Here is a 23,878-nt window from a genome sequence, read left to right on the forward strand (position 1 = left end):
CTGTGCCATCTGCATCTGCTCATACGCAAGGTAATGTAACATCATCGTGTTTCTGTCTGCTGGAGATGAAACCCCAACTCCCCAAAACAAGAACATGGGAGTAACTATGTAATCCAGTGTGAAACCAAAAACATTTACTTTCACACTGAAAACATGCATGTTGAGAGCTCTCTGCAAAGAGAGAGGGCCCTATTTAATGTATTCTTTGTGCTGAGTTCTAGTCAGCTAACAGCTATTCTCTGTCTCTGTTTAAAGACCCACTCCAGCTGAAACAGGACGGTGTGTCTGACCCTCTGCAATTGGAGAATGTAAAAATAACAGAAGAAGAATCCCTGCAAACACAAATAGCTTATTGCTAAATTGTTTTGGTTTGGCTTTGAGCGTTGCCAAGGAAAGAAAGGCTCGATTTAGGATGGCGGGCAAGTATGGGGAAAGGGAGGCCGGGGAGTGTGGTGCAGGGGAGGGCTTCTAGTCCCTCTCAGGCCCTTGTGGAGATGTGAACAACCCCCACGTCCCAGAATACATCACTTTGACACATCAGAGATAAACGGTCCTGTCTCCTGTCCTAGACAGCAGAGGGAGACTGTCTGGGAGACACTGTCTGGGTCGGTGCAGTCCAATCCCACACCCTTAGCTGCTGGTGCTGGTTCAAACCAACCCATTATTGTATATTTTCCCAGTGATCCCTTCACCACGTTTTATTGTGTGAGACAGTCCAAAACACGTCAGGACCAGACATCTTCTCCGCTTTCACGAGATCACACAGCCTTTACATTGATGAACGTAATCCTATGAGTAGCCGCTTGTGATCATTCTCTGAAGCGGTCCATCTCAATGTCTCTCTCTCCACAGTCGTGACATGTTCCCTGGCTTCTCCCTCTCCACCAGTGACCATAAAACCATGACGTACTCCCCGAGGAGTCAGATGATTGCCGTGGCCTAAGCCAAGGACGCTGCACTAGACTGCCGGTATGGACTTAGGCTTGAGTTTTGAAAATAAGTTTGTTTGTTAGGTGACTGAATGCCTGTGTGTGTGTGTGTGTGTGTGTGTGTGTGTGTGTGTGTGCGTGCGTGCGTGTGCATGCGTGCGTGCGTGCGTGTGTGTGTGATGAAGTAATGTACGACCTACCTCAGATCTTGGCGGTCACATTTGATGACATGGATCATAGATGTTGAAAGGAGCCTCCAGGTCTCCTACCTGCTGCTGTTCCAACAGGAGTGGCTCTATTGATGTGCTGTCATCTGTGAAGTGTGACTGATTACAGCCCATTGTGTTCGCTCTCTGCATGGGATGTAATGGGAGGACACCGCGAGAACACCGAGCACCTCTAAGCATCTCCTTTGTTAGTTTCGGTCAATCAGCGGGGCCGTGGACGAGGGGCTTCGCAGCTTCGCGGCTTCGCGGCTTCGCGGCTTCGCGGCCTCGTTCAATGCGATACGCTCGGTTGGAAAGGTGCCCGTGACGCTAACAGGCTAATGGTTTTCCCTTTAATTCCCAGAGCTTGCCTGATCAACCCTGTGTTTATGTTGTTGTTATGTTTTGCCATGAAAACCCAGGCTTCTCTGAGACGGCGAGGCTCCACGTCTCCATGGTAACAGGGGAGTTTGCTCTGTGGGCCTGATGCTATGGTTAGCTGCCATGCGTGCCTCCACGCTGAAACAGACATGCGGCCCTTGCCAGGAGAGCATGGCTGGGCTTGGACTGCTACAACATGCGCCATCTCCTTCTCTTTTTTCTCTCTTTACCCATGGCGCAAGAGGCGGGGGTGGACATTTAAGGACCGGCCTGCTGTCCATTCTCCTGTCCACACACAGATTATGTCATGTAACAGTATTTCCAGGAGCCATGCTGATGATTCTCTTATTCAGTTCTGTAACCCCCTTAAGGTTTGTGTTTTTGTCTTTTGTAATGGGAAGCATGTGGACTTGAACGTATTTGACCTGTATCAGTGCAAATTAATGTGGTAGTGTGTGTGTATGTGTATGTGTGTGTGTGTGTGTGTGTGTGTGTGTGTGTGTGTGTGTGTGTGTGTGTGCGCGTGTGTAGTTTGATAAACTAGTATGCAGTAAAACTTGCAGTAAAAGTCAGACCTTTAATAATTTTTTTAAAGATCTGTGTGTGATATCTATTTTGAGCTTGGTTGTTTTCTGAGAAGACATTGTTTTCCTCCCCGACACCTTCCCCATACGTGGGATAATGCAGTCTTTTGCTCTTCCAGACCGCTCTTGTTACTTGAAAAAATACACATCGCAATAATACAATTTATTTCCCCTTTTCAAAACATAATGGATATGTCTGCCTCCCAAAGACAGTTTCATCTGGGGTGCTTAAGGTTGGTGCCAGCAGAGTGTTTTTGTCTGAGCAGTTAGGTCCTCAGGGACCCCTTTGACGCTGCTTTCTCTGACACTACAGAAGTTTTATAGTCTCCTGGGGCCGCCTAACTTACAGCATGAATTACCCCGCACTGCTCTCTGGGAAGTTACATGGGGACCCAGATTTATCACGAAACAAAACAAACATAACAGTCACATACGGCCCTAAAAGCGGCAGTATTTTTACTTCTTCCAGTTGGAAAATGTAAATAATGTAAACGCTTTTTTGGCATTAGTTCAGACTTAACTTGCCGAAGACCTCGGTCATCTTTATAAAGAAAGAGTGCTGGTTGGACACCTGGGTCTAGTGAATGGTCCCACTGTGGTGTGCCTGCCTAGCCTTGACAGCCGCGTCATGCCCCACTAACCACCAAGGGAACTGGGGAAGGTCTATGTAGTAAATCCTGACCAGGGGAGGCTGGTGGAGGTAGGAATCGGAAGACGGGGCTCATTGTAATACATGGAATGGAATGAGGAATGGTATCAAACACGTGTGACTTCACGTGTGATAATGAGCCCGTCCTCCGATTTCTACCTCCACCAGCCTCCCTCTGATCCTGACATAGCTCCTTCTTCTTCTTGCTTTTGTATAGACGGGCCTCTATAATGCAAAGAGTGTCTGCCAGTCTGGAGAAAGACTTAGGGACACAATGAAGGAAACAATGAAGAAGGCACGCATAGGAGAAGTCCGGCCTTCAGGCACGAAGGGAGACAAGACCTTCACCTGAACTCCCACAGCAACTGCCGGAGTTCAACATGGTCCAAAACCATGTGCTTGCAATTGGTTTCGTGCACATTTGACCTATATGGAAATTATTTCATATTCTGTTTCTTGAAAATAATAGTTTGTTTGTTGTGTGAAGGAAATGTGGAAATGGGAATTGTCCCCTTAGTGTCACTTCTGACAATACAACAACGCCTCTGTCATTGCTATAACTCCACAGACACCAGCACAGTGTGGTCACAACTGTGAGTTATAAACACCCCTCCCTGTTTTGATGAATTAAATAATTGTTTATTGACTAAGGTCAGGTCACAAGTTATTATAGATCATTATAGAAGTGATATTCTGGACCGCAATGTTAGGTTTCACTAATTGCTGGGAGTTGGATTTACTTCAGTGGATTAATTAATTGGTGGATAGAGGACACATCCTGCCCATAGAAAGGCACTGAGAAGTAGAATATGGCAGTGCACTCATTGTAATGTGAACTGGAACAATATTGTAAGTCCTGCGTTTATAGCTATGACATAATTCCAGAGGGGTTTTTCAAAAGAGGGGAAACATAGTTTTGGGTTAACCATAGGAACCAGTGGAACATCACAAACCAACTCTGGAATACATTATATTGAATTAGAATGCAAATAAGGACTCTTTTCCACTTTGGATTGAACACAATTAAGTTCTTTGTATGCTGCGAAGAACTTCTGATGACAGATTGACATTTTTTAATACATGGAGGATCTGTTAAAGGAAGGATCACGCTTATTAAACTGACAGGCAGAAGCTGACAGTTTCCAATTTGCGTCCAACAGCGACAGCCAGAAAATCTTAGGGGAAGAAACTCCCTGTTTATTTGAATAGGACCATTACTTCCAACAATATTTTAAGGGCATGACACACTGCGGTAGAGAATTGGAGTGTATCCCCTCAACCTCAGTGTTACCTTCGATGCAGTCATTTGACTTTTTCAAATGTCACCTTTCATCCGATGTTTCCAAAACGCTTTTCTTTGGTGCTAGATTTCTCGACCTTTCCGTCCAGCCTAATAGGGCTGTGTTAACACGGGAGATACTGTAGGCCACACAGCTGCTGCTAGCGATTCGTATATCCATGTCTTTGCTTGGTTAAATAAGTTGTTTATTTGTTAAGGAAGGATTTAAGTGTACTATGTTATTGTTTCTATTTCTGGTTGAAGGAGACTCAACGTTCTTGAATTGATGTTTTTCTCCTGTGTTTTTTGAGAGTAACTGCCTGTGTTCAGGGGTGTTGTTATAGGAAAGAGTACATGAATAAGAAAACCAGACACAATGTTTCGCTGTATTTCCAGGGATGGCATTGGACAAGGGAATAGCCTGTTAAATATATCTTCAACAACTGCTTCTGTCTACAGCCACCTCACTATGGTTACTACTCCATCTAATAAACAGTCTTTTTAACGTGCCTGACAGGTCTCTGGCAGAGGACAGGGGGATTCTGTACAGCGGCGGGACTGTAGCTGGTAGCGGAGGGGGAGGGCCTGTGTGGGAGGTCACTCTGCGGCTGTGTGTACGTGCAAAATATGAAAAACCCTGGGCTGAAAAAAGGTTGGTCGGTACAAGTTTTGTTTTCTTGTCAGAAATAAAATTCAGCAAGTCTGGGGCCTTGAGCAAAGGGGGAAAAGGCGAGCGGCTGGGGTGAAAGGGAGTCTTTCAGCTGGGAAGATTTCTTGGATTTGCTTTGGGGGGGGGGGGGGGGGGCTTGGAGCCGGGGGTCAGTTTTACTGAAGCGGAGGCACGTACTGCGACTACTCTATGTCTCCTCACATGCCCCCCCCCCCCCACACACACCCCCTCTAAGCTCCCCATGGTGTCATAGCAGAAAGAGAGAGAGAGAGAGAGGGAGAGAGAGAGAGAGAGGGAGAGAGAGAGAGAGAGGGAGAGAGAGAGAGAGAGAGAGAGAGAGGACAGAGTAAAGCGGTAGAGAACGTCTCCAGCCTGCTCTGAATTAACCCATGTTAAAACAAGCCTCCCTCAGAGTTCACCCACAGTGCTCCTTCCTGCAGGCTCCAGGCTGGAGCACAGCGGAGCAGCAGAGCAGAGCAGGGAGGCAGCAAGTAGCCTACCACCGGCTGGGGGAGAGGGGGATATAGGGGAGAGGAGAGGAGGAGAGTGGGGTGACCCTCTGGGATGACCCTCTGTTTAGGTATACACTAAGTTTATGTTGTGTGTAGGCAAGTGAGAAGGGGAAGGTTTTATCGTCGTAGCCTGGAGAGTTACTGGTTTGTTTTGAGATGAGCATTATCATTTCACACGATTTTGGAGGCACTGGAAATTCAGCAACAATGTCCCAAGACTTATTTAGATCTTATGTCTATTGGCAAATAATGATCAAAAGTGTATTTATTCATTTAAATACGTGATTTTCTGTGTAAACCATTTTTCTCTCCTGTAGAGTAGTACATCTACATTAAATAGGTTCCTAGTCCTACACTCTTGCATGACTGCTTCAACATATTGTCCTAATTTACATTAAAAAATCTTATGAAAAGCGCCTTACATTAACTGTCATGTATAAGATGTTAGGGAGATGGGCAGCTTAGGGTTAGGGTTAGGGTTAGGGCTAGGGTTGGCTGTAGATAGCCCTCGCCTGGATCAGAGTGTGGGTTAAAAGGGAGGACAGAACAGTTAAGCCTGGCCTGGCTGCAATATTGATGAGGATTAGGGTTAGGGTTAGGGTTAGAGTTAGAGTTAGGGTTAGGGTTAGGTTTAGCATCTGTAGTGGTTAATGCCTGTGTCCAACTAAACCCCGATTCACAGGGCTGTGGAGACCCCACATCCATTAGTCACGGCAGCACACAGATGAGACATAATTATGTATTATTATCTCTCTCTTTGACCCCCCTGTTTTATTCTCAGCACTTATGGTCCTCAGGCTGGCATAAGCCACAGACAGACATGGCTGCTCCTCAGGCTGGCATAAGCCACAGACAGACACGGCTGCTCCTCAGGCTGGCATAAGCCACAGACAGACACGGCTGCGAATCAGGATACAGTATTTATTGCAGTTTGTTGAGCCTGGGGACAATATTGATTTCATACGGTCATTCCACTCATTAGATTACAATATATTTTTGGTTAAGTGTAATTTCATTAAAGAACACAAATAAATGTGTATGTATACATTACAATAATTTGTACATGGTACTAATGTAAGATAGACATATTGAATATTAACTTTAAGGTCTAGCCATACTAGAAAACCCATAGATTTATATAACCCATAGATTTTAGACAGAAACACATTTTTCTATATTTCTGATTGTGTCAGAAGATACCAGAAGATACATCATTCCTCAGATAACTCTACGGGGGTAAAACGCCACTTTCCTCACACATGATCTCTCCACATCACTACAACAACAAAGCACTTACAGTCACATGCATTCATGACCACCAGTTTATATGCCAATTTGGGCCAAACTAAATACCCTCATACACATAACAATAGATGCTTAAGATTTATTACAGACTGTGGGTTTGGGCTCAACATCACAGATCACAATATACTTTTCCATGTCTTACATAAAACTTATGGGGCAATCTATACAGATATCTGAGGTATTTTCTTCTGAGTTCATTTATCTGGATGATTGAATTCAACTGTGGCATAATATTCATATATTATACACATGTTTCTAATTTCTATAGGAATTTATGAGATATTTTGTAACATGTTACAATATCTTGTGTTGATATAATCATGTCTTGATTCCAAAAGTAACAAATATCCTAAAGCTATTTAAAAGCAAATAGCATTCAATAATATGTGACAAAAAGTTATATATACTGTAATCAGTTTCGGTAATGATGATAATAATACAATATTAATATAAATCTTATTGTTTTACAAAAGCATAAATAGTCACTGTTGAGTACATACCTTGTAGTGCACTGGATTACTGCAGTCCATTAGTGGGTGTGCTTTGTTTGAAAACACTAATCACAGGATTTTATGCTCCATTAAGGAGTTCTCCTCTGAGCTTGGCACAGATCTTGTAGTTGAGGGGCTTCAGTGTTAACCCATAGGAACAGTCTAAGGAGAGGTCCTGAGTGGGTTTATTTTCAAAGGTAAGCTGGTGAATCAAAATAGCTAACAATAGGAAGACCTCCACTTTGGCGATCTGGTCGCCGATACATCTCCTCTTCCCTGCAGAAAAAATCATGACACTGTTGGTTTGGTCCTTGTCTAGAGCGCCCTTCTCATCCAGGAAGCGCGAGGGGTCAAATATATGGGGGTCCTTCCACTTTAGTGGGTCGTGGTTGACAGACCACTGGTTGATAAAGACCACTGTGCCTTTGGGGATGTGGAGGCCTTCGACGGTGACGTCTGACGTGGTGGAGTGAGGGACGGTGACGGGTACGAAGCTGGTGTACCGCATGGTCTCATAGATGAAGGCATCCAGGTAAGCCAGGCCGCCTTTGTCCTCAACAGACGGCAGCTTGTCTCTGCCGACCACTTTGTCAATCTGCTCTTGCAGTTTGGTTTGGATGTTGGGGTATTTGACCAGTAGAAGGAGCATCCAGTGGAGTGCAGTGGACACTGTGTCCTGCCCTGCACCAATCAGATCAGTCACTGTCCCCTCTGTGTGGGCCTTTGTCAACCCTGTGTTGCTGGCTCCGTGGTCAATCACACCAATAATGGCGTCAGTCATGTCCCGGGTCACTTCAGGGTCAAAGGTCTCCCTGTGCTCCACTACCTTGTTTTTCACAAAGTCAAAGAACTCTTCATTGAGGTCTTTAAAGCTCTGGTAGACTCTACGGACTGGATTGGGGAAAGACTGAAGCCAGGGCATGACATCCACCAGGCTGCCAGCACCCACCGTCTCTCCGAACTTGTCCAGTCTGCCAAGAAGGGTCCTAAACTCAAGGTCATTGTGTCCATAACGTTTGCCGAAACACAGGGCACACATCACATTGGCAGCTGCCATTGTTAGTTCATGAGCAGGGTTGAAAAACTGTCCCTCAGCACTGAGAAACATCTTAACCAGCTCAGTGGCCTCTGCCACAATGTGCTGCTCAAACGCTTTCTTCGTCTGACTGTTGGCAGAGGTGAAAGCTCTCATGGTAGTCTGAGCAATTCTCCTGTGCATTCTCCATTGCTTGCTGTAATTAGTGAATGTCAGGCTATTCCCACCTGATACTGCTTGAAAAGACACAAAGTTGGGTCTGCCTGCGAACTCTGTGCTGTGCTGAACCAGAGCCTGTCGTATTGCTGAGTCTCCATTGAGCACCACTATATCATTGCAGCCCAGCCGTATCTGATACACATTGCCGTACTTCTTTGCCAGCCTGGAGAAGGTGATGTGAGGCATTTGGCCCAGCTGCATGGCGTTGCCCACCACGGGCCAGGCAAAGGGTCCCGGCAGCCTCCTCTTGAGTCTGAGATTCCGGACCCACAGACAGGCTTCCAGACAGAAGAGGAAAACAAGGGAGGCAACCAGAGCTGGTTGGACTTGTCCACTCCACTCCCTGATGATGCTGCTGCCCTTCACCCCAAACTCTGTGTCTAGCAGTGCCATGGTGATTGGTTCTTTTATTTCTGGTGCCAAGTCCTTCAAATTGTATTCCTTGAAATGTAACAGCTGAAGCGTGTCCTCCCAAACCTGAGTTCAAAATAAGCAGAATAAGATCTCAGAATAATGCTCAGTCCTACAGTACATTATGATCCGAAAACGTAACGAAAAATAAATTCTACGCTATGGACAAGGTTTTCAGCACCTCTCCCTCCCACTCTGCAGTCCTGTCCTCCTCCTCCTCCTCCTCCTCCTCCTCCTCCTCCGTGCTGGCTGGCTGGTGAAAGCAGCTCGATCAGGTTGAGCGGTTAGCAGTGGTGCGACGTCCGTCTTCAGATGACCACTTTAGAGGAATGCAGAATTCAGCCTTGACACTCTCCCTTATATATCTGCATGGTGGGAGGGGTCAGGGACTCCGGGTTTTTATTATCTCCCTCCCCATTGTGGCCCAAGTGCAGACCTTAGACTCCCATTCATTTCTGTTAGTTGGGGGGGGGGGGGGTAAGGGGTGGGGTTGGGGGGCGGGGGGGTGGGGGGTGGGGGGGGAGCCATTCCAGCTCAGTGTCAGTTGTTTTTTCAACCTAACACTCACCGGTGAGACAAGGAGGAAAGCAGCAACCCCTCAGGCCTCACTGCCAAGGACATAAACGGAGGAAGTTTAGCCTTAGAGGCCATAGGAACTAGTCAACTGGGCCGCATCAACACAATGCAAGATAGTTCTTAGAACATGGTCCACTTCAGTCAACCTGACAGAGAGAGGACAACTTTTGGACAGGTTTAAAGTTACATTATGGAAGATTTTGCCACTGGGGGTGCTCTTGAGCCAAAAGGGGTCCTCTAAATAGTCAGAAATAATGTCCAGAAATTACCTTATTGAACAGAAAGGGGCACACCTCCCCAGTCTATGAGTATGGGCTTATTTGGTCAGAGTTTGTTAGCCTAAAACTGAGCATTTTCTGGTTTAATTAACAATAAATTGATTGATATTGGATCATGGGAGTATGATAACCAACAAAAATGTGTAATTAAACTATTGTAGTGTACCTTTAAGCAATATATATATATAATATACTCAGTATCACAGCTTGTCTTTAGCTTTTAAGTGAGAAGAGTATGATTTGTGACTTTGTGATTCTTATTACATTTCGCCTTGGGAGCAATTTGTTCGCGAGCCTCTTGATTGCGCTTAAAAGATTCAAGGAATACAAACTATGAGATTAACCTAACTGAAGGGGAAAACCACTTGTTCAGTATGACAATTCAGTTGAGCATTCTTCAGCGAAATGTAGGGAAATGTCCATTCTGTTAATCCTATGATTTTATTTTAGAAATCTGTTATTTTTAGCCCAGGCTCTGTCAACTACCATATATATATAAAACACTAAGAATAGAATCCAAGATATGACCATGAAACCTCCGTTTTTTGGATCAGGACGCAGACCAGATACAAACAATACTCTTTTATGTGTTCTGTAAAATATATATATTTACCCAGAGCTATTGTTTGTGTAATGATCCTTTATACATAGTAAATTAGATAATGTGGCTCTTAGGGTTGTGGCTGTATTAAAATAGTTTAAAAGTGACTTCAAACAGAGAACTCTGGCAATAACACTGGTAATAAGGTTACACAGAGAAACAACATATATTGAAAAGTCTGGGCTTTCTTTGATATTCAACAGACACTCAACTGCTATGAATCTCTTTCCGTTAATGGACAAGAGTGGTAGCAACGCTTGCCATGGGGAGAGATTCCTCAGCTACATGATGCGTACCACCAAACCAGATCACTACTGACATACTCAATTTGTGTCTGATAGTTAAACAGTTTGTGAAGCGTTGTCAACTTTCTATCAGTCTGACTGTGTGTGATTACCTGTATATTTGGAGAGAATTAATCACTGTCAACAATGTGTTATCACGATAACTGTTGTCACCCATGGCTGTCTGTATTCCCCTGTATGCTGTTACATAATAAGATGTTATGGACAGAGTCAAATGGATTGCTCTGTACATTGGGTGAGTGCATAGACATAATTACACAATTACACATAATTACACGATGTCGTTGATACTCCCCTTAGTGATGAGGTGGTTAATAAGTCAATTAAAGAAAAAAACAGAAACGGAGAACCAGTCACAGTCAGCCCCTGTCACATCTTATAAACATCACTTTATTAATTCCAAATGTAGCTTATTTTCGAATCATACAAAACAAACAAACAAACAAACAACAACAACAACAACATATTTTCGATGATGAACATTCAACACATGCTGTAGTTGACTTTCTTGGCTTGAGAAAGGCAGAGGTTTAGAACATCAATTCCTGAATATACATACTCTTTGACAACGGAGGAATGAAATCGATATAGCTTTCAGAGCCTTGCGGTGTAAACAAACGTGCATTCATGAAAAGACATGAAAAGCTTGATTGATTTGAGTTGTAGTCCTGTATTTAGTGACACTCTGTTTGGATGGCGTGATGTAGTTGCAGTGCCTGTATAACAAAGTGGACCACCAAGGAAACCGAGGCAGTCACTGGATCTGGTTATCTCCCAGATTGTAACCTCTATCAATCCCCCACTTCAGACTCCCGTAAAAACTCCCTTGTCATCGAGACTCCTCCTCCCTTTGTTGAAGAGTGGAGTGCACACAGTAGCTACATTGCATCTGAGATTGCACGTAATGCAGTACAGTGCCTCTGTAACCTTCCACCTATATTCAATGTGCTCATATGCATCGTGTACAGTAGATAGTGGATTTGATTATAATACTTTAACATGATGTTTCATAACCTGAAATATATCTATAAAAATATGTTTTATGTGGCAAAGGTTAAATACATTGATACATCACTGTTTTTTATGAGGGCAACAACCAAGTCCTCAAGGCAACGAAACCTGTGGTCCCTTGAGAGTGACTTTATAACATTCACAAAAACTCAAAGGCATACACTATATACTGTGATTTACATTGACAGTTGAGTGTTATTTTAATATCCTGCACATATTTTCATACTTTAACATGCATGACAGAGTATACAAACTCAAAATGTATATAAAACAAAAGTAATGTACACTTCCATTTTTGTATGGATTGTATCAATTGTACATATTTTGAGAACCTGTTCCACTTCAATATCACCCTCCCTGACCCCAAACAACACAGGAGCCTCGTTCTCTGCCTACCTAACTAACTTTTCATAACATTTAGCTTTAATCATATGTTCAATCCTGTATCAAAAAAAAACAATGCAAACATAACTGGAGATATTCATTAAATATTAAATATGAAAAGTTACAACAACAGCATTCAGTGCAGGTTTGCTAATACTTACTGTTTAAAATGTCATTGCTGGCCTTGAGTCACACTACTGGGATGACATCTTCATGCTGGTGACACCACCCCGAGCAGCTTCCCCCTGAGCTTGGCAGATATGGTGTGGTGGAGGGGCTTTAGCGTGAGCCCGTAGGAACAGTCCAGACTCAGAGTCTCTGAGGGGTTACTCTCAAAGCTACACTGGTGCAGCAAGATGGCTGAGAATAAAAAGATTTCCACCTTGGCGATCTGCTCGCCGATACATCGCCTCTTGCCAGTGGAGAAGATCATGACACTGTTGGTTTGGTCCTTGTCTAGGGCGCCCTTCTCATCCAGGAAGCGCGAGGGGTCAAATATATGGGGGTCCTTCCACTTTAGTGGGTCGTGGTTGACAGACCACTGGTTGATAAAGACCACTGTGTCTTTGGGGATGTGGAGGCCTTCGACGGTGACGTCTGACGTGGTGGAGTGAGGGATGGTGACGGGTACGAAGCTGGTGTACCGCATGGTCTCATAGATGAAGGCATCCAGGTAAGCCAGGCTGCCTTTGTCCTCAACAGACGGCAGCTTGTCTCTGCCGACCACTTTGTCAATCTGCTCTTGCAGTTTGGTTTGGATGTTGGGGTATTTGACTAAAAACAGCACGATCCATTGCAACACTGTGGACATGGTGTCCTGGCCGGCCCCAATGATGTCTGTGACTGTTCCTTCGACAAAGTCCTTGGTCAGTCCGTTGTCCTTTCCGTGCTCGATGACACTGATGAAAGCATCGCTCATGTCGCGGGTCACGTCAGGGCTGAAAGTCTCTCTGTGCTGAATCACTTTGTCTTTCACAAAGGCAAAAAACTCTGTGTTTAAATGCTTAAAGTTCTGGTAGACGCTACGGACTGGATTGGGGAAAGACTGAAGCCAGGGCATGACATCCACCAGGCTGCCAGCACCCACCGTCTCTCCGAACTTGTCCAGTCTGCACAGAAGGGTCCTGAACTCTAGGTCATCATGTCCGTAACGTTTGCCGAAGCACAGGGCACACATCACGTTGGCAGCAGCTACTGTAAATTCATGAGCAGGATTTAAATATCTTCCTTCTGTACTCAGTCTCAGGAATACCTGCACCAGATCCATGGCTTCTGCCACAATGTGCTGTTCAAAGGCTACTTTAGTCTGGCTGTTAGCTGAGGAAAAGGCTCTGATGGTAGATTGCGCAATTCTCCTGTGCATTTTCCACTGTTTGCTGTAATTACTAAATGTCATGCTTCTGCCTCCTGAGATCATTTGAAAAGACACAAAGTTGGGTCTGCCCGCAAACTCTGTGCTGTGCTGAATCAGAGCCTGTCGTATTGCTGAGTCTCCATTGAGCACCACTATATCATTGTAGCCCAGCCGTATCTGATACACATTGCCGTACTTCTTTGCCAGCCTGGAGAAGGTGATATGAGGCATTTGGCCCAGCTGCATGGCGTTGCCCACCACGGGCCAGGCAAAGGGTCCTGGCAGCCTCCTCTTGAGTCTGAGATTCCTGACCCACAGACAGGCTTCCAGACAGAAGAGGAAAACAAAGGAGGCAACCAGAGCTGGTTGGACCTGTCCACTCCACTCCCTGATGATGCTGCTGCCTTTCACCCCAAAGTCTGTGTCTAACAGTGCCATGGTGGCTATTTGTACACTTATCACTGGAAACAGTTATTGAAAATGAAAAATGAAAAATTTTAAACAATAAAAACAATGTTCTGTATTCAACACTCAAGTCCAGCACTCACTTTTGTAAAAACTTCAACAACAAAATGAACAAATGAATCCATGCCAAATTAAACAAGTTCTGTTAAGTTTAAAGTCCAGTGTCTCCTGCTGAGGCCATGTTGATAGTCTCAGTACTCCTGGGGAACGAATTTCAAATGAAGCCTGTGAGTTATGATGAAGTTGTATTCTCTGGTCAATCTTTTCAGTAAGATTTAAGACTTCAGTGCCTAGTTTTGCTTCACCACTGAGTCTTATATATTTGCAGTTGGTGGGCAGGGCTCGGCATTATTTTCATACTCCTCCCATTGTGGTAGCCCAGGAGACCCCACTTTATTGTCTTTCTGCTGTTGGACCTTGAGGCGCGCACTGGGAACACGAACGCGCAACTGGTGACAAGTTCAGGAGGAAAGTGCGAAGCCGAATCTTTGATTTACTTGAAAAGCAACAGTGATATAGCGTGATACATTTTAAATGATAGTTTTCGATTAATACTTTTTAAAACAATTGGTACTTTGAGGATTCAACGACGCATTTGGCTAGAAAAGCGCATAGCATACAGTACGGTTTGTTTCGCTTTCCGATTTTGTTTATGCTTTGTGGTTCGATTAAATAAAATAAATGTTTACATAAGTTTAACTTATTAAGCCATGCAAAAATGATTTGCCTATTTAGTTGTAGCCTAACAGTTGTAGCCTAATAGTAACCTACACGCGTGACTACATGGAAATCTGTTCTTTTAAACAATTTAAACTGTTTATGTCTCGAAAAGTGTATACAATCATGACACCGTATCGTAAAATAAATATATGTTTAATATAATGCATTTACTGCAATGAGTTTTATTTTTTAATGTAGAATACATTGTTGTATCTTGAATTCCTTTGGTGCGCGCTGTGGATTGCGCATACGTATGAGTATGAGTTAAATTATGATTTATGCAATTCATAACGTAAGTACGTTGTATTGTTTCAAGTTTGTCATAAGTGCCTAATTGCTGTATGAAACTATCTTGCGCTCCTAATGGTGTGGAACTTTGAAGTTCAGTGAAAGTTGCGCACGACATGCCCGACTCCAAAAATGTCCCCTTCCCTGCAGTGACATTGCGCAGCCTGGAGATGAGAGCATTTGACAAATTGTATCATTGCTTTTAGCAGCAGTTCATCGATCCATGCCTAATGGCATAATTTCAATATAACATGTATGTCAACTCCATTATTCCAACAAGTGTTGACAACCATATTGTTTATATATATATCTATATATATATGAAAAAACTGTGCATAACCAAATCAAATCCATCCACAGCTCTGAGTTGAAATGAGAAATGTTTTGCGGTATTCTTCAATACTGATTGGACTTGAGTTCTTATACAACAAACCTAAAGCACAACACTTTACCATAGATGGACAATCCATGCAATATTAATATTCCCATCTCAGCAGGTCTCATGCCACAGCACAGCATGTCTTCCAGCTTCTGCATTAAAGCATTAAAGTGGCTGTAATTTCACATGAGAGCCATGTTTCAGTTGTGTGACATGAAGTGACTTTACATAATATCACAGTACACCTCAGGAGCCCTCTAACCCTAACCCTAACCCTAACCCTAACCCTAACCCTAACCCTTTACATAATATCACAGTACACCTCAGGAGCCCTCTAACCCTAACCCTAACCCTAACCCTAACCCTTTACATAATATCACAGTACACCTCAGGAGCCCTCTAACCCTAACCCTAACCCTAACCCTAACCCTAACCCTAACCCTAACCCTTTACATAATATCACAGTACACCTCAGGAGCCCTCTAACCCTAACCCTCACCCTAACCCTCACCCTAACCCTAACCCTAACCCTAACCCTTTACATAATATCACAGTACACCTCAGGAGCCCTCTACTGTCCTCTTCAATGGTGTAGCCTGTGTGATGACTCTCAGAAAGGTGCAAAAATCTAACATTTCTGTGAGATATTTCATGCAAAATACCAAGCTGTATTAGTAACACCACAACTCTGGTTTGATTCACACATTGGTCACATTTCCTGAATATATACCGTAAGTGACTGGATAAAAGAGCCTGTTAAATGACCTGTGCACTATTTCCTATTTACATTAAGTTTCACCCTGATCAACAAATAGCCTATTGACGTCAATGTTGTGGAGATTATTTCATGCATGGTATCACAGCACACACCGTGGTCAACAGGAGCCATGTCTTTGGCATGCATTACAAAGTACAGTTTCTTCCTTATGGGAATCACTGTTCCATTGATTCTATTAACCTCAGCTCAAAGACTAATTTTAGTTCCAGAGGCAAAACTGTTTTCCCATCAGTACCAAAGAAGAAATTTGTGTTTCTTGTTTCCCCACCAACTGTGAAGTTTATTTTTGCAGGAAGGTAATGACCCTAATTGAAGGCACTAAAACATTTCCGAAGTGAGGCAGTAAGTTAGGGGGACAGAGACTTCAGTAATACCCCAGCACAGCCAGTCATTATTGGGACATGAAGAAATGGGGGGGGGGGCTGTCTATGGATGTTGCGATAAACTTTTTTCTATTTTTTCATTGAATCAAAATGTAAGACTATTTTTACAGCTGATGTTTTGAAGAATAGCTTAATAAATGTGTATCAATTCAAATTGAATAGCAGTCTGACAGAGTTTGGTGGCAAGCCTTTTTGAATTCTAATTCTCTATGTTTTTTCCAAAAACTATTATCAAAAGAATTGGGTTTTACCAAAAAGATTGACTTTATTTCTTTCTACAGGAATACATGACAAGGTATAATAATATCAAAGAGTGACAGAGAAAAGGTCTCCAGGACTATTTTTGGCTCCCACAATGTATTTTGAAAGGGTTAAAAAACGTGCTGTTTATTTTTAAAAAATACTAATATTTTAAATATTTTTTTATTTTAGTTTCTAGGTTCTGGGAGACTTGAAATGAAACATAGCTAAAATCACGCAAAGCGGAAGGTAGCTCATATGTCAAGTGGAACATTAACCGTGCCCATTATTTGTTTGTTCTACTACTACGTTTAATTGGTTGTTGGTTCTAGTTGATTCTGAAAATAGGAGGTTCCCACAGCTATGGGACTAGGTGTGCAAAACACCTCTTTTTTTTTTATACAGAAAACCCTCCAGTAACCTGCGTTTTAAAACCCACACGCCCACAACACAAACACAGCACACTGGTGAAGCGGACCTCTTTCCCAAGCTAATCATTACTAAAGGGTTAACATAGAGGATCTACATCACAGGAAAAAAAATAATCCTGAATCCCAAATGGTGTTTTTACGATTGTTGAGAGTCATACAAACTCTGAACTCTTTCAAAGAGCGGTTTAACTTCCCTCTCAGTGTTTTTGTCTTGAGAAATGTGGTGTATGTGAATACAAAAGCATCCACCAGTATGATTCCTCGGTTAACCAGAGACACAGCGGTCTCAGAGGACACTGCCTCACTGGGATGACTATTTCCTGCTTTCCTCGTTGTTCTGTGGCTATAGGGGAATCCTTCTCCGTGTGTAACACTACACCCTACACCCCCCCCTCCCCACCCCCCCACCCCTGCTCTGCTCTCCGTACACATGTGGCCACTCGCATCCCCATCAAGTTAATTAGAGCCAGGTTTGCGGCGGTGGGCTCATGTGTGTGCGTTTTGCGTGTGGCTGCCGTGTTTGCCTGTGATTATCTCCTGTAACCTGGCTGTGAAAGGTTGGCCCTGACCCTAAGCTGACTCGGCTGACGGGGGGCGGGAGGGGGGGTGGGAGGGTTGGGGGAACTGAGGGGTGTAGGTGGGGTGGGGGGGGGGGGGGTCTTCACATCGCATGTAATACGCTGGCGGCGGGCGCAGCGTGTGGAGACAGGACCCGAGGTGGACCAGGCTCTGGAGCTAATCACTGTTTACTAGTCTCATTTCCACTTCCCTGTGAGCTACTGTCACGCACAGGGAAGGAGGGGGGGGGGGAGGGAGGGAAGGAGGAGGGAGGGAGGGGGGAGGGAGTAGGGAGGGAGGGAGGGGGGGGTGGGGGTCGTGTAGGAGAGGAAAGCCAGGGGTCCAACAGGCAGTTGGGGAGCCGGTGGGACTTGGGAAAAGGGAAGAGCAGAGGGGAATGCAGGAATTTCACTGTAGATTAGGCTTTAGAGAGAACAGGGGCTGAGCCAAGATCCAAAATGTGACTGCCAAAACCAACCCAGACAAACCAGTAAACAGACCAACCAAAACATCCCCTGGGCCCTCGCCATCCCAGCCAGCCAAGGAGGTAACCACCGGACATTGCTAGTTTGAGACGCTGATGTTTGAGATGAGTGGAGGCTGCGGTGGGAGGACACACAGACAGACAGACACTCACTGCTAAAGAATGGTCACTGTCGTGATCGTTTGTACCGCTGTGTCAAGAGGATGTCCCAGAAAGGAATGAGCAACATTTGTGCACAATTCACTACACTGGAATGATAACATCTTGACTGAGTAGCTGGGGAAAGCAGAGTGGTCACGTAATGTGCACAAAGCTAAACCACACTTACTGTTGACCTTGACGTTTACAAGTTGCTGTTGGCTATGAAGTGTTTCTGTTGCTATTACTTCTTAGTAATGACGCCACCTATTCACATATGGAGCCTGAAGAAGTAAGGGCAGTCAGAAGCTAAAATATTGGTCAAATTGCTAGCAGCTCTGTTTTGTTATTAACCTTGTTTCAAGTAGGATAACGGCATTAGAATGAAGGCTATTTAAAAAGTAACCAAATGAGCGCCTTGGAGTTTAACCTTTTCACAGGTTCGGGGACGTTTTCTTCCCATCCAAACGCACTATGCAGATAGCCGTGTTGGTCAGATGGTTAACACCGATAATTACATAGAGAAAAGTGAGTGTGGCCATGAATATGATATGAGTTTAACATGAAATTGCTTGTCATGCAGAATGTTCACCCTGTGCCCTTCACTCGGCCATGCAACATTTGCAGCCAGTTTCTGTTACAGCAATCCCACCGCCTCTACCCCACCAGCCCCTCCTGACGGAGGTCCAGCCGGTGGCCCTGGAGAAGAAGAGGCATGAATTATTGTCACTCCAATTCCTTGTTTGTGTGCTCACCAAAAAAGCCCTCTGCCAAGTCTCCATGGATTCACTCACTCTGAACTTTGCCTGACACCAGGTTTCATGGGCTGAATGGTTTTACATGATCGCCACGACAAGCCAAATCTAATCAACCAATGAAATGCTAGATGCTGGTGGCGCCCCCTATCGAATTCAGAAAATCCTGCGTGACCTGGTATAACCTGACATTTACATTGGGTCAAGCTCAAAACATGATAGCTCCAATGTTGTGTGCTTGATCTGGAATAAGATGGGTACATGGTGTTCTGGGGGGTTTCCTTTAGGCTTTGGTAAGACATGGTGAAGATTGTAAGGGGGACAGACAACTGGTTTTATGACTAGATCTGTTCAACAGGAGGCCTAGCACTTCCCTCTAGCAACAGATCTGAAATAGAACTCACATGCTAGCCTAAATGCTAAATGGCACAAAAAGGAGAATATAGGCAGTATTTTACATAACTGTGTCATATATTTACTTTAATTTAAACAAAATTGGTTTAATGTTTAGTAAAAGCTAAATGATGTGTTTTTCTTATGCCTGACAGTACTTTTCTTGTCATCTGAAATGCTTTTCTTTCTGAATTAAAGGACTAAAAGGTTTATTTTCCCTCATCAGAGCATGGTGTTATTTTTCTCTTGCAGCGGTTATGTCTGGGTCTTGATTAGCATTCCCGTCCTGTGTGCGCGGTTATTGTTGACGGCCAAATTACCTGGAGTGACTTCACCACAACAAATTACCGTTGATCCCGGTTTTCCCCTCTGTATACGTGCCTCTCACCTACTCTATTTGTGTAACCTGTTGAACTAGAGGCACGTCTAAATGGTAAAAAATCAAAGCCGGAACAGAAAGCAATGACATCAACAAACTCTCGCTGAGGAAATGATAGGGTTTGCTCACCTCGGAATTCCTTACCCTGTCACGGAATGTTCTCACGCCTAATAATGTGAGAATTGATGATCTTTCACTTGAGACAGGCAGTCGATATGATGGCCATGATACCTGCTGATACAGGTAGTGCAATTATAGAAAACAAATAATAATCCTGTAAAACATCTTGGATGAAACGTGCACATCATCAGCATATACTGCACTGCAGATGTCAAAATGTTCAATAATTCTTTCAGCTAATTGTTTCTCTAATATGTGAATAATTACATTGATGTACGCTACTCTCTCTTTCTCTCTCTCTCACACACACACACACACACACACACACACACACACACACTCACACACAGAGAGAGAGAGAGAGAGAGAGAGAGAGAGAGGGAGTTCATATACGGTCATAAATCACTCAATGCTTACGTCTTTCAACAAACTTTCAACAGGAAAAGTTTCACATATACAGTAGGCAATATGTCCTGTCTTTATCTATAATTCGGTCTGCGTGACATATTTTCACTTTGGGTGCATGGCGCTGATTCGGAGCCATGTATTATGTACAGTTATTTGTTACTTTTCCCGATGGAGTTTTTTTTTTTTTTTTTTGCGTGCTAGGAAACGGAGCTGGCATGAGCTTGCGTGCCATGTCGGCCTAGCGTGCGCGGAGCTTGGTCACTGAGCCCCGGACTCCCCAGGGAGCAGGGGGTGGAGATCCCACTAAGAGATTAAAATGAGACGGAGAAGGGAAACAGTACAAGTAGAAATGGCTTCCAGATGACCCCGATTTCGTTTTAGCTCATCTGTAGCTAGCTGTCGGGCCGGAGGAGGAGGCTACACTTAATGATGCGTTCCCCACCCTGTGTGCCTGATGCGGGCACTAATGACGACTCGAGTTTGACTCCGGATAAGGACACACTGCCAGTATTTCCTCGAGTGCGCAACTCACCTGTCTCGGTCACAGGTAGACTGAATGAGACAGCAAATTTGTTGATTTGAAAAGTGTGTTTGATTTGTCATGAAATCATTGCCCAACAAACATTTGCTACATTACTCTACCGGGAATAAATGAAAAGCGAGAGCATCAGCAGCCTGAAATTAAAATATGCAAGAAAGGAAGTAGCCGAGCATTCATCATTGCCACATGTCCAACATTGTTTTCTACGATTTATGTATCTAATTCCAAAATGATTCCAAAGAATGAGGATCCAATGTGCTCTGTGGCTCTGCAGCACATTGTGTAATAATTAAGGGGTCATTATAATTAATGCTCACACCAGGGGGCATTGGCAGTCGTAATGCCAGTAGGCTTTTTAAAAAATATATATTTTATTAGCAGGAGAGAACTTGTACAGGGGGGGTAGCAGGGGAGAAGAGGTCTCGGGTTTAGGGTTAGTATAGGGGGGGTAGTGAGATAGAGACAGGAGTCAGGTTTTAGGTAGTAGCGGTATTGGGATAGCGTAGAAAAATAGACAGGAGAAGATCATTTTCCTTCCCTTGCCATCCTCTCTTAACAGACTTCGTGGCTATGGTGTGACAGAGACAGGGAGTGCATTTTTGCACAGGCCTATAAAATGTATGGCTGTCTTTGATTTACAATGGCAGCTCAAAGAGGCACACGTTATTTGATTTAGGCTTAGGGATATCCCCTGTATCCTTGATGGTAATGTTTTAAGTTGAGTTATGCTCGTAAACGTATTTAGAACGTTTGTTTTTAATAAACAAAATAAATACCATGAACATTTAGAAAATGCAATGATCTGAATAATATAATATTTAGGCCATATTGCCCAGCCCTTACCTAATGTAAGCACCTTGTGTTACCTTGGTTTTATAATCAACAGCATTTACTTTTCATTTTCCTACTTGAGTAAATTTAAAACCAGACTCTTTGGATTTTTACTCAAGTAGCATTTGAATCAATAACTTATTTTTTTTTAGCACGGTATTTATACTTTTACTTAGGTATGACTTTCGGTTATTTTTTTACACCAACACCAGTGTGATTACACATAACTTGTATATATCTCATATCTTTATGATCTCTGATCGTAGGGCCACGATTCTAGTAATGGACAACAAGTCCATGACTGACCATCAAGATGACAAGATAATTGCAGCTGACAGGCTGAAAGGTGGCTGTCCCTTTGTACACCTGCCCTGATATGATAATATACTGTCCCAGTGTCCCGTGCCATCCAGACAAGCACGGGTTAACACACTCCAAACAACCCCTCCTCCATCAAAAACCTTCTGAAATGAGTTAACCCTTTGTTTTAGTGTACCCTTCATTCAGATCATTTATACTACTCTCTGTAATTGGATATGAAGCAGGTTGCTTCTCTTTGTTTGACTTATTGTTTTTTTTCTTGAGGGAAAGGCTCACAAATTTATGAGCTGTTTTGTCTGGTGCTCTGGCCCCTTTTTCTGAGGCAGGCCGTCCCAGGCCGGGCTCCCTGCAGGTGGGGAGGCTGAGCGGGGCTGGGGGCCAGTGTCGCAGACACAGACACACTGAACATTACGTGCAGTGTGGATGCTGCCAGCGGGTCGCTCTTCTCATTGTGTAATTGGGCGGATAATGTTCCGTGATTCCCTCTCTTTTGCACCTCCATATGTTCTGCTTGAGCAGCTTGGTGCCTTTTAGTATCCTGAAAACGAAGCCGGGTCAGCGAACGGTCGGGTTACCCCCCCCCTCTTCTGCCAGTCCCCCCTCGCAGCAGATACGAGGGCAGAGTTCATTCACAGCGTCCTGGGTCCCGGCTCAGTCTCACTGGCGGGCCTGCTGGTGTTCACAGCGCAAAAATAATACCCCTCTTTTTGCGATCTAGTTCTTCTAGGTTGCCTGTGCTGTAGATATGTGCTAACGACAGTCTCTGGCAGACGTAAAGTCTGAAATTCATCTTTTTCATAAATCAAAAAGTTACATAAATATTTCAGTGTGCCGGCCAAGAACCTGTAAAGCTGTTAAAGTCGTTGTGCGCTGGAGAACGGGAACGTGCAGCACGGTCTACGAAGAGAGTGTGAATTGCGGGTGGCCTTCGCGCATTTTCTGCAGCATACCACAGTTGAAAACCGCAGCCATGTGCATGTGGGGCTGCACATTTCGAGGAGTAATTACTGTAGAACCGACCAAATCTTTAACAGAGAATTGCTTCCCAACTAGAGAACTGGAATCCCTTTAAGTTGGTCCATGTGACAGCTTTCTAGTCTTGCCAACCAAGCTCTGCCACCCTGTATGATCTGTGTCTCATAGAGCTTTATTGCACTGGCTACTTGGTGCAAAACAATGGGACAGTTGTATGCTTTGTGCTTTCATCTGTGTGGGTGTGTGTGGGTGTGTGTGTGTGTGTGGGTGGGTGTGTGTGTGTGATGGATGGATGTAGGCTGAGATTTAAGAGCTGTCCATGTACATGCATGTATTCTGACAAGGTGAATTTGTGAATAATGTGTGTATGCGGACATGTTTTGTGTACAATACTCCTGAGAGAGACAGGTGTTTGAGTGATGTTTGTCTCGTAGGTGTCAGGCATGAAAATGTATTATGTTTTAGAATAGTCATGTCTAGAAGGAGGAGTTTGAAATGCTGGTGACAATTTACATGAATAAAGCCTGCTTGTGAATACCAACCACCCTTGGTCTGTGGTCAGAGAGGCACCCATGCCCAACACTAGTTTCTACCATATTTCCCATCTTGCCCACCATGCATGCAGTGCTGTTCCCTTCTGCTCTGCAGCTGGAGGAGGACTGATCATTTAAAAAGTCTAACTCCATTATGTTCTGAATCCTCCCCACCATGCTTCCTCTTAACGATCAGCATCTGCAGGCTTAGTGTCTCTTTCCTGAATAGCCTGAAATGTAGTAAAGTATCCCAGCACTGTCACTATCTTGTAGTCTGTTATTCTCTCTTTAGGATATATTGATTTTTTTAAGCTTTTAAAAACTGCACTCATCTTGTCCTCAGAGTTCAATATTGAATATGTAACATAGTGAGTCTATTGTGATTACGTAGCCTCTGTTGTTTACATCTATTCAACACAAGTAATCCTCCTCCCTTGGTTGAGAAAGGGACATGTCAAAAGCAAGCTGTTGAGAGGAGTAACCTCTTAAAGCGCTCAGAGAGAGCTGACATGAAACAGCACGATGATCCATTAGGATGACACAACTCTGGCCCCTCTTTCCTTTCCCCAGCAACTCT

At 44.0% G+C, this 23,878-nt stretch overlaps 2 protein-coding genes across 2 annotated transcripts; both read right to left on the reverse strand.

The window, feature by feature from the left end:
* Positions 1 to 6,203: 6,203 nt before the first annotated feature.
* On the reverse strand, positions 6,204 to 8,654 carry LOC310813776 (cytochrome P450 1B1-like; the record flags this gene model as incomplete). Its single annotated transcript, XM_083682895.1, has 1 exon — positions 6,204 to 8,654. The coding sequence occupies one exon, from the start codon at positions 8,652 to 8,654 to the stop codon at positions 7,086 to 7,088; it is 1,569 nt and encodes a 522-aa protein (XP_083539021.1). The 3' UTR covers positions 6,204 to 7,085.
* Positions 8,655 to 10,801: 2,147 nt separating this feature from the next.
* cyp1c1 (cytochrome P450, family 1, subfamily C, polypeptide 1) lies at positions 10,802 to 13,893 on the reverse strand. The gene has a single exon (XM_083683705.1). The coding sequence runs from the start codon at positions 13,617 to 13,619 to the stop codon at positions 12,039 to 12,041; it is 1,581 nt and encodes a 526-aa protein (XP_083539831.1). The 5' UTR covers positions 13,620 to 13,893; the 3' UTR covers positions 10,802 to 12,038.
* Positions 13,894 to 23,878: the final 9,985 nt, after the last annotated feature.

This window comes from Argentina silus (genome assembly GCF_951799395.1).
Source record: "Argentina silus genome assembly, chromosome: 13".
NCBI classification, from domain to species: Eukaryota; Metazoa; Chordata; class Actinopteri; order Argentiniformes; family Argentinidae; genus Argentina; species Argentina silus.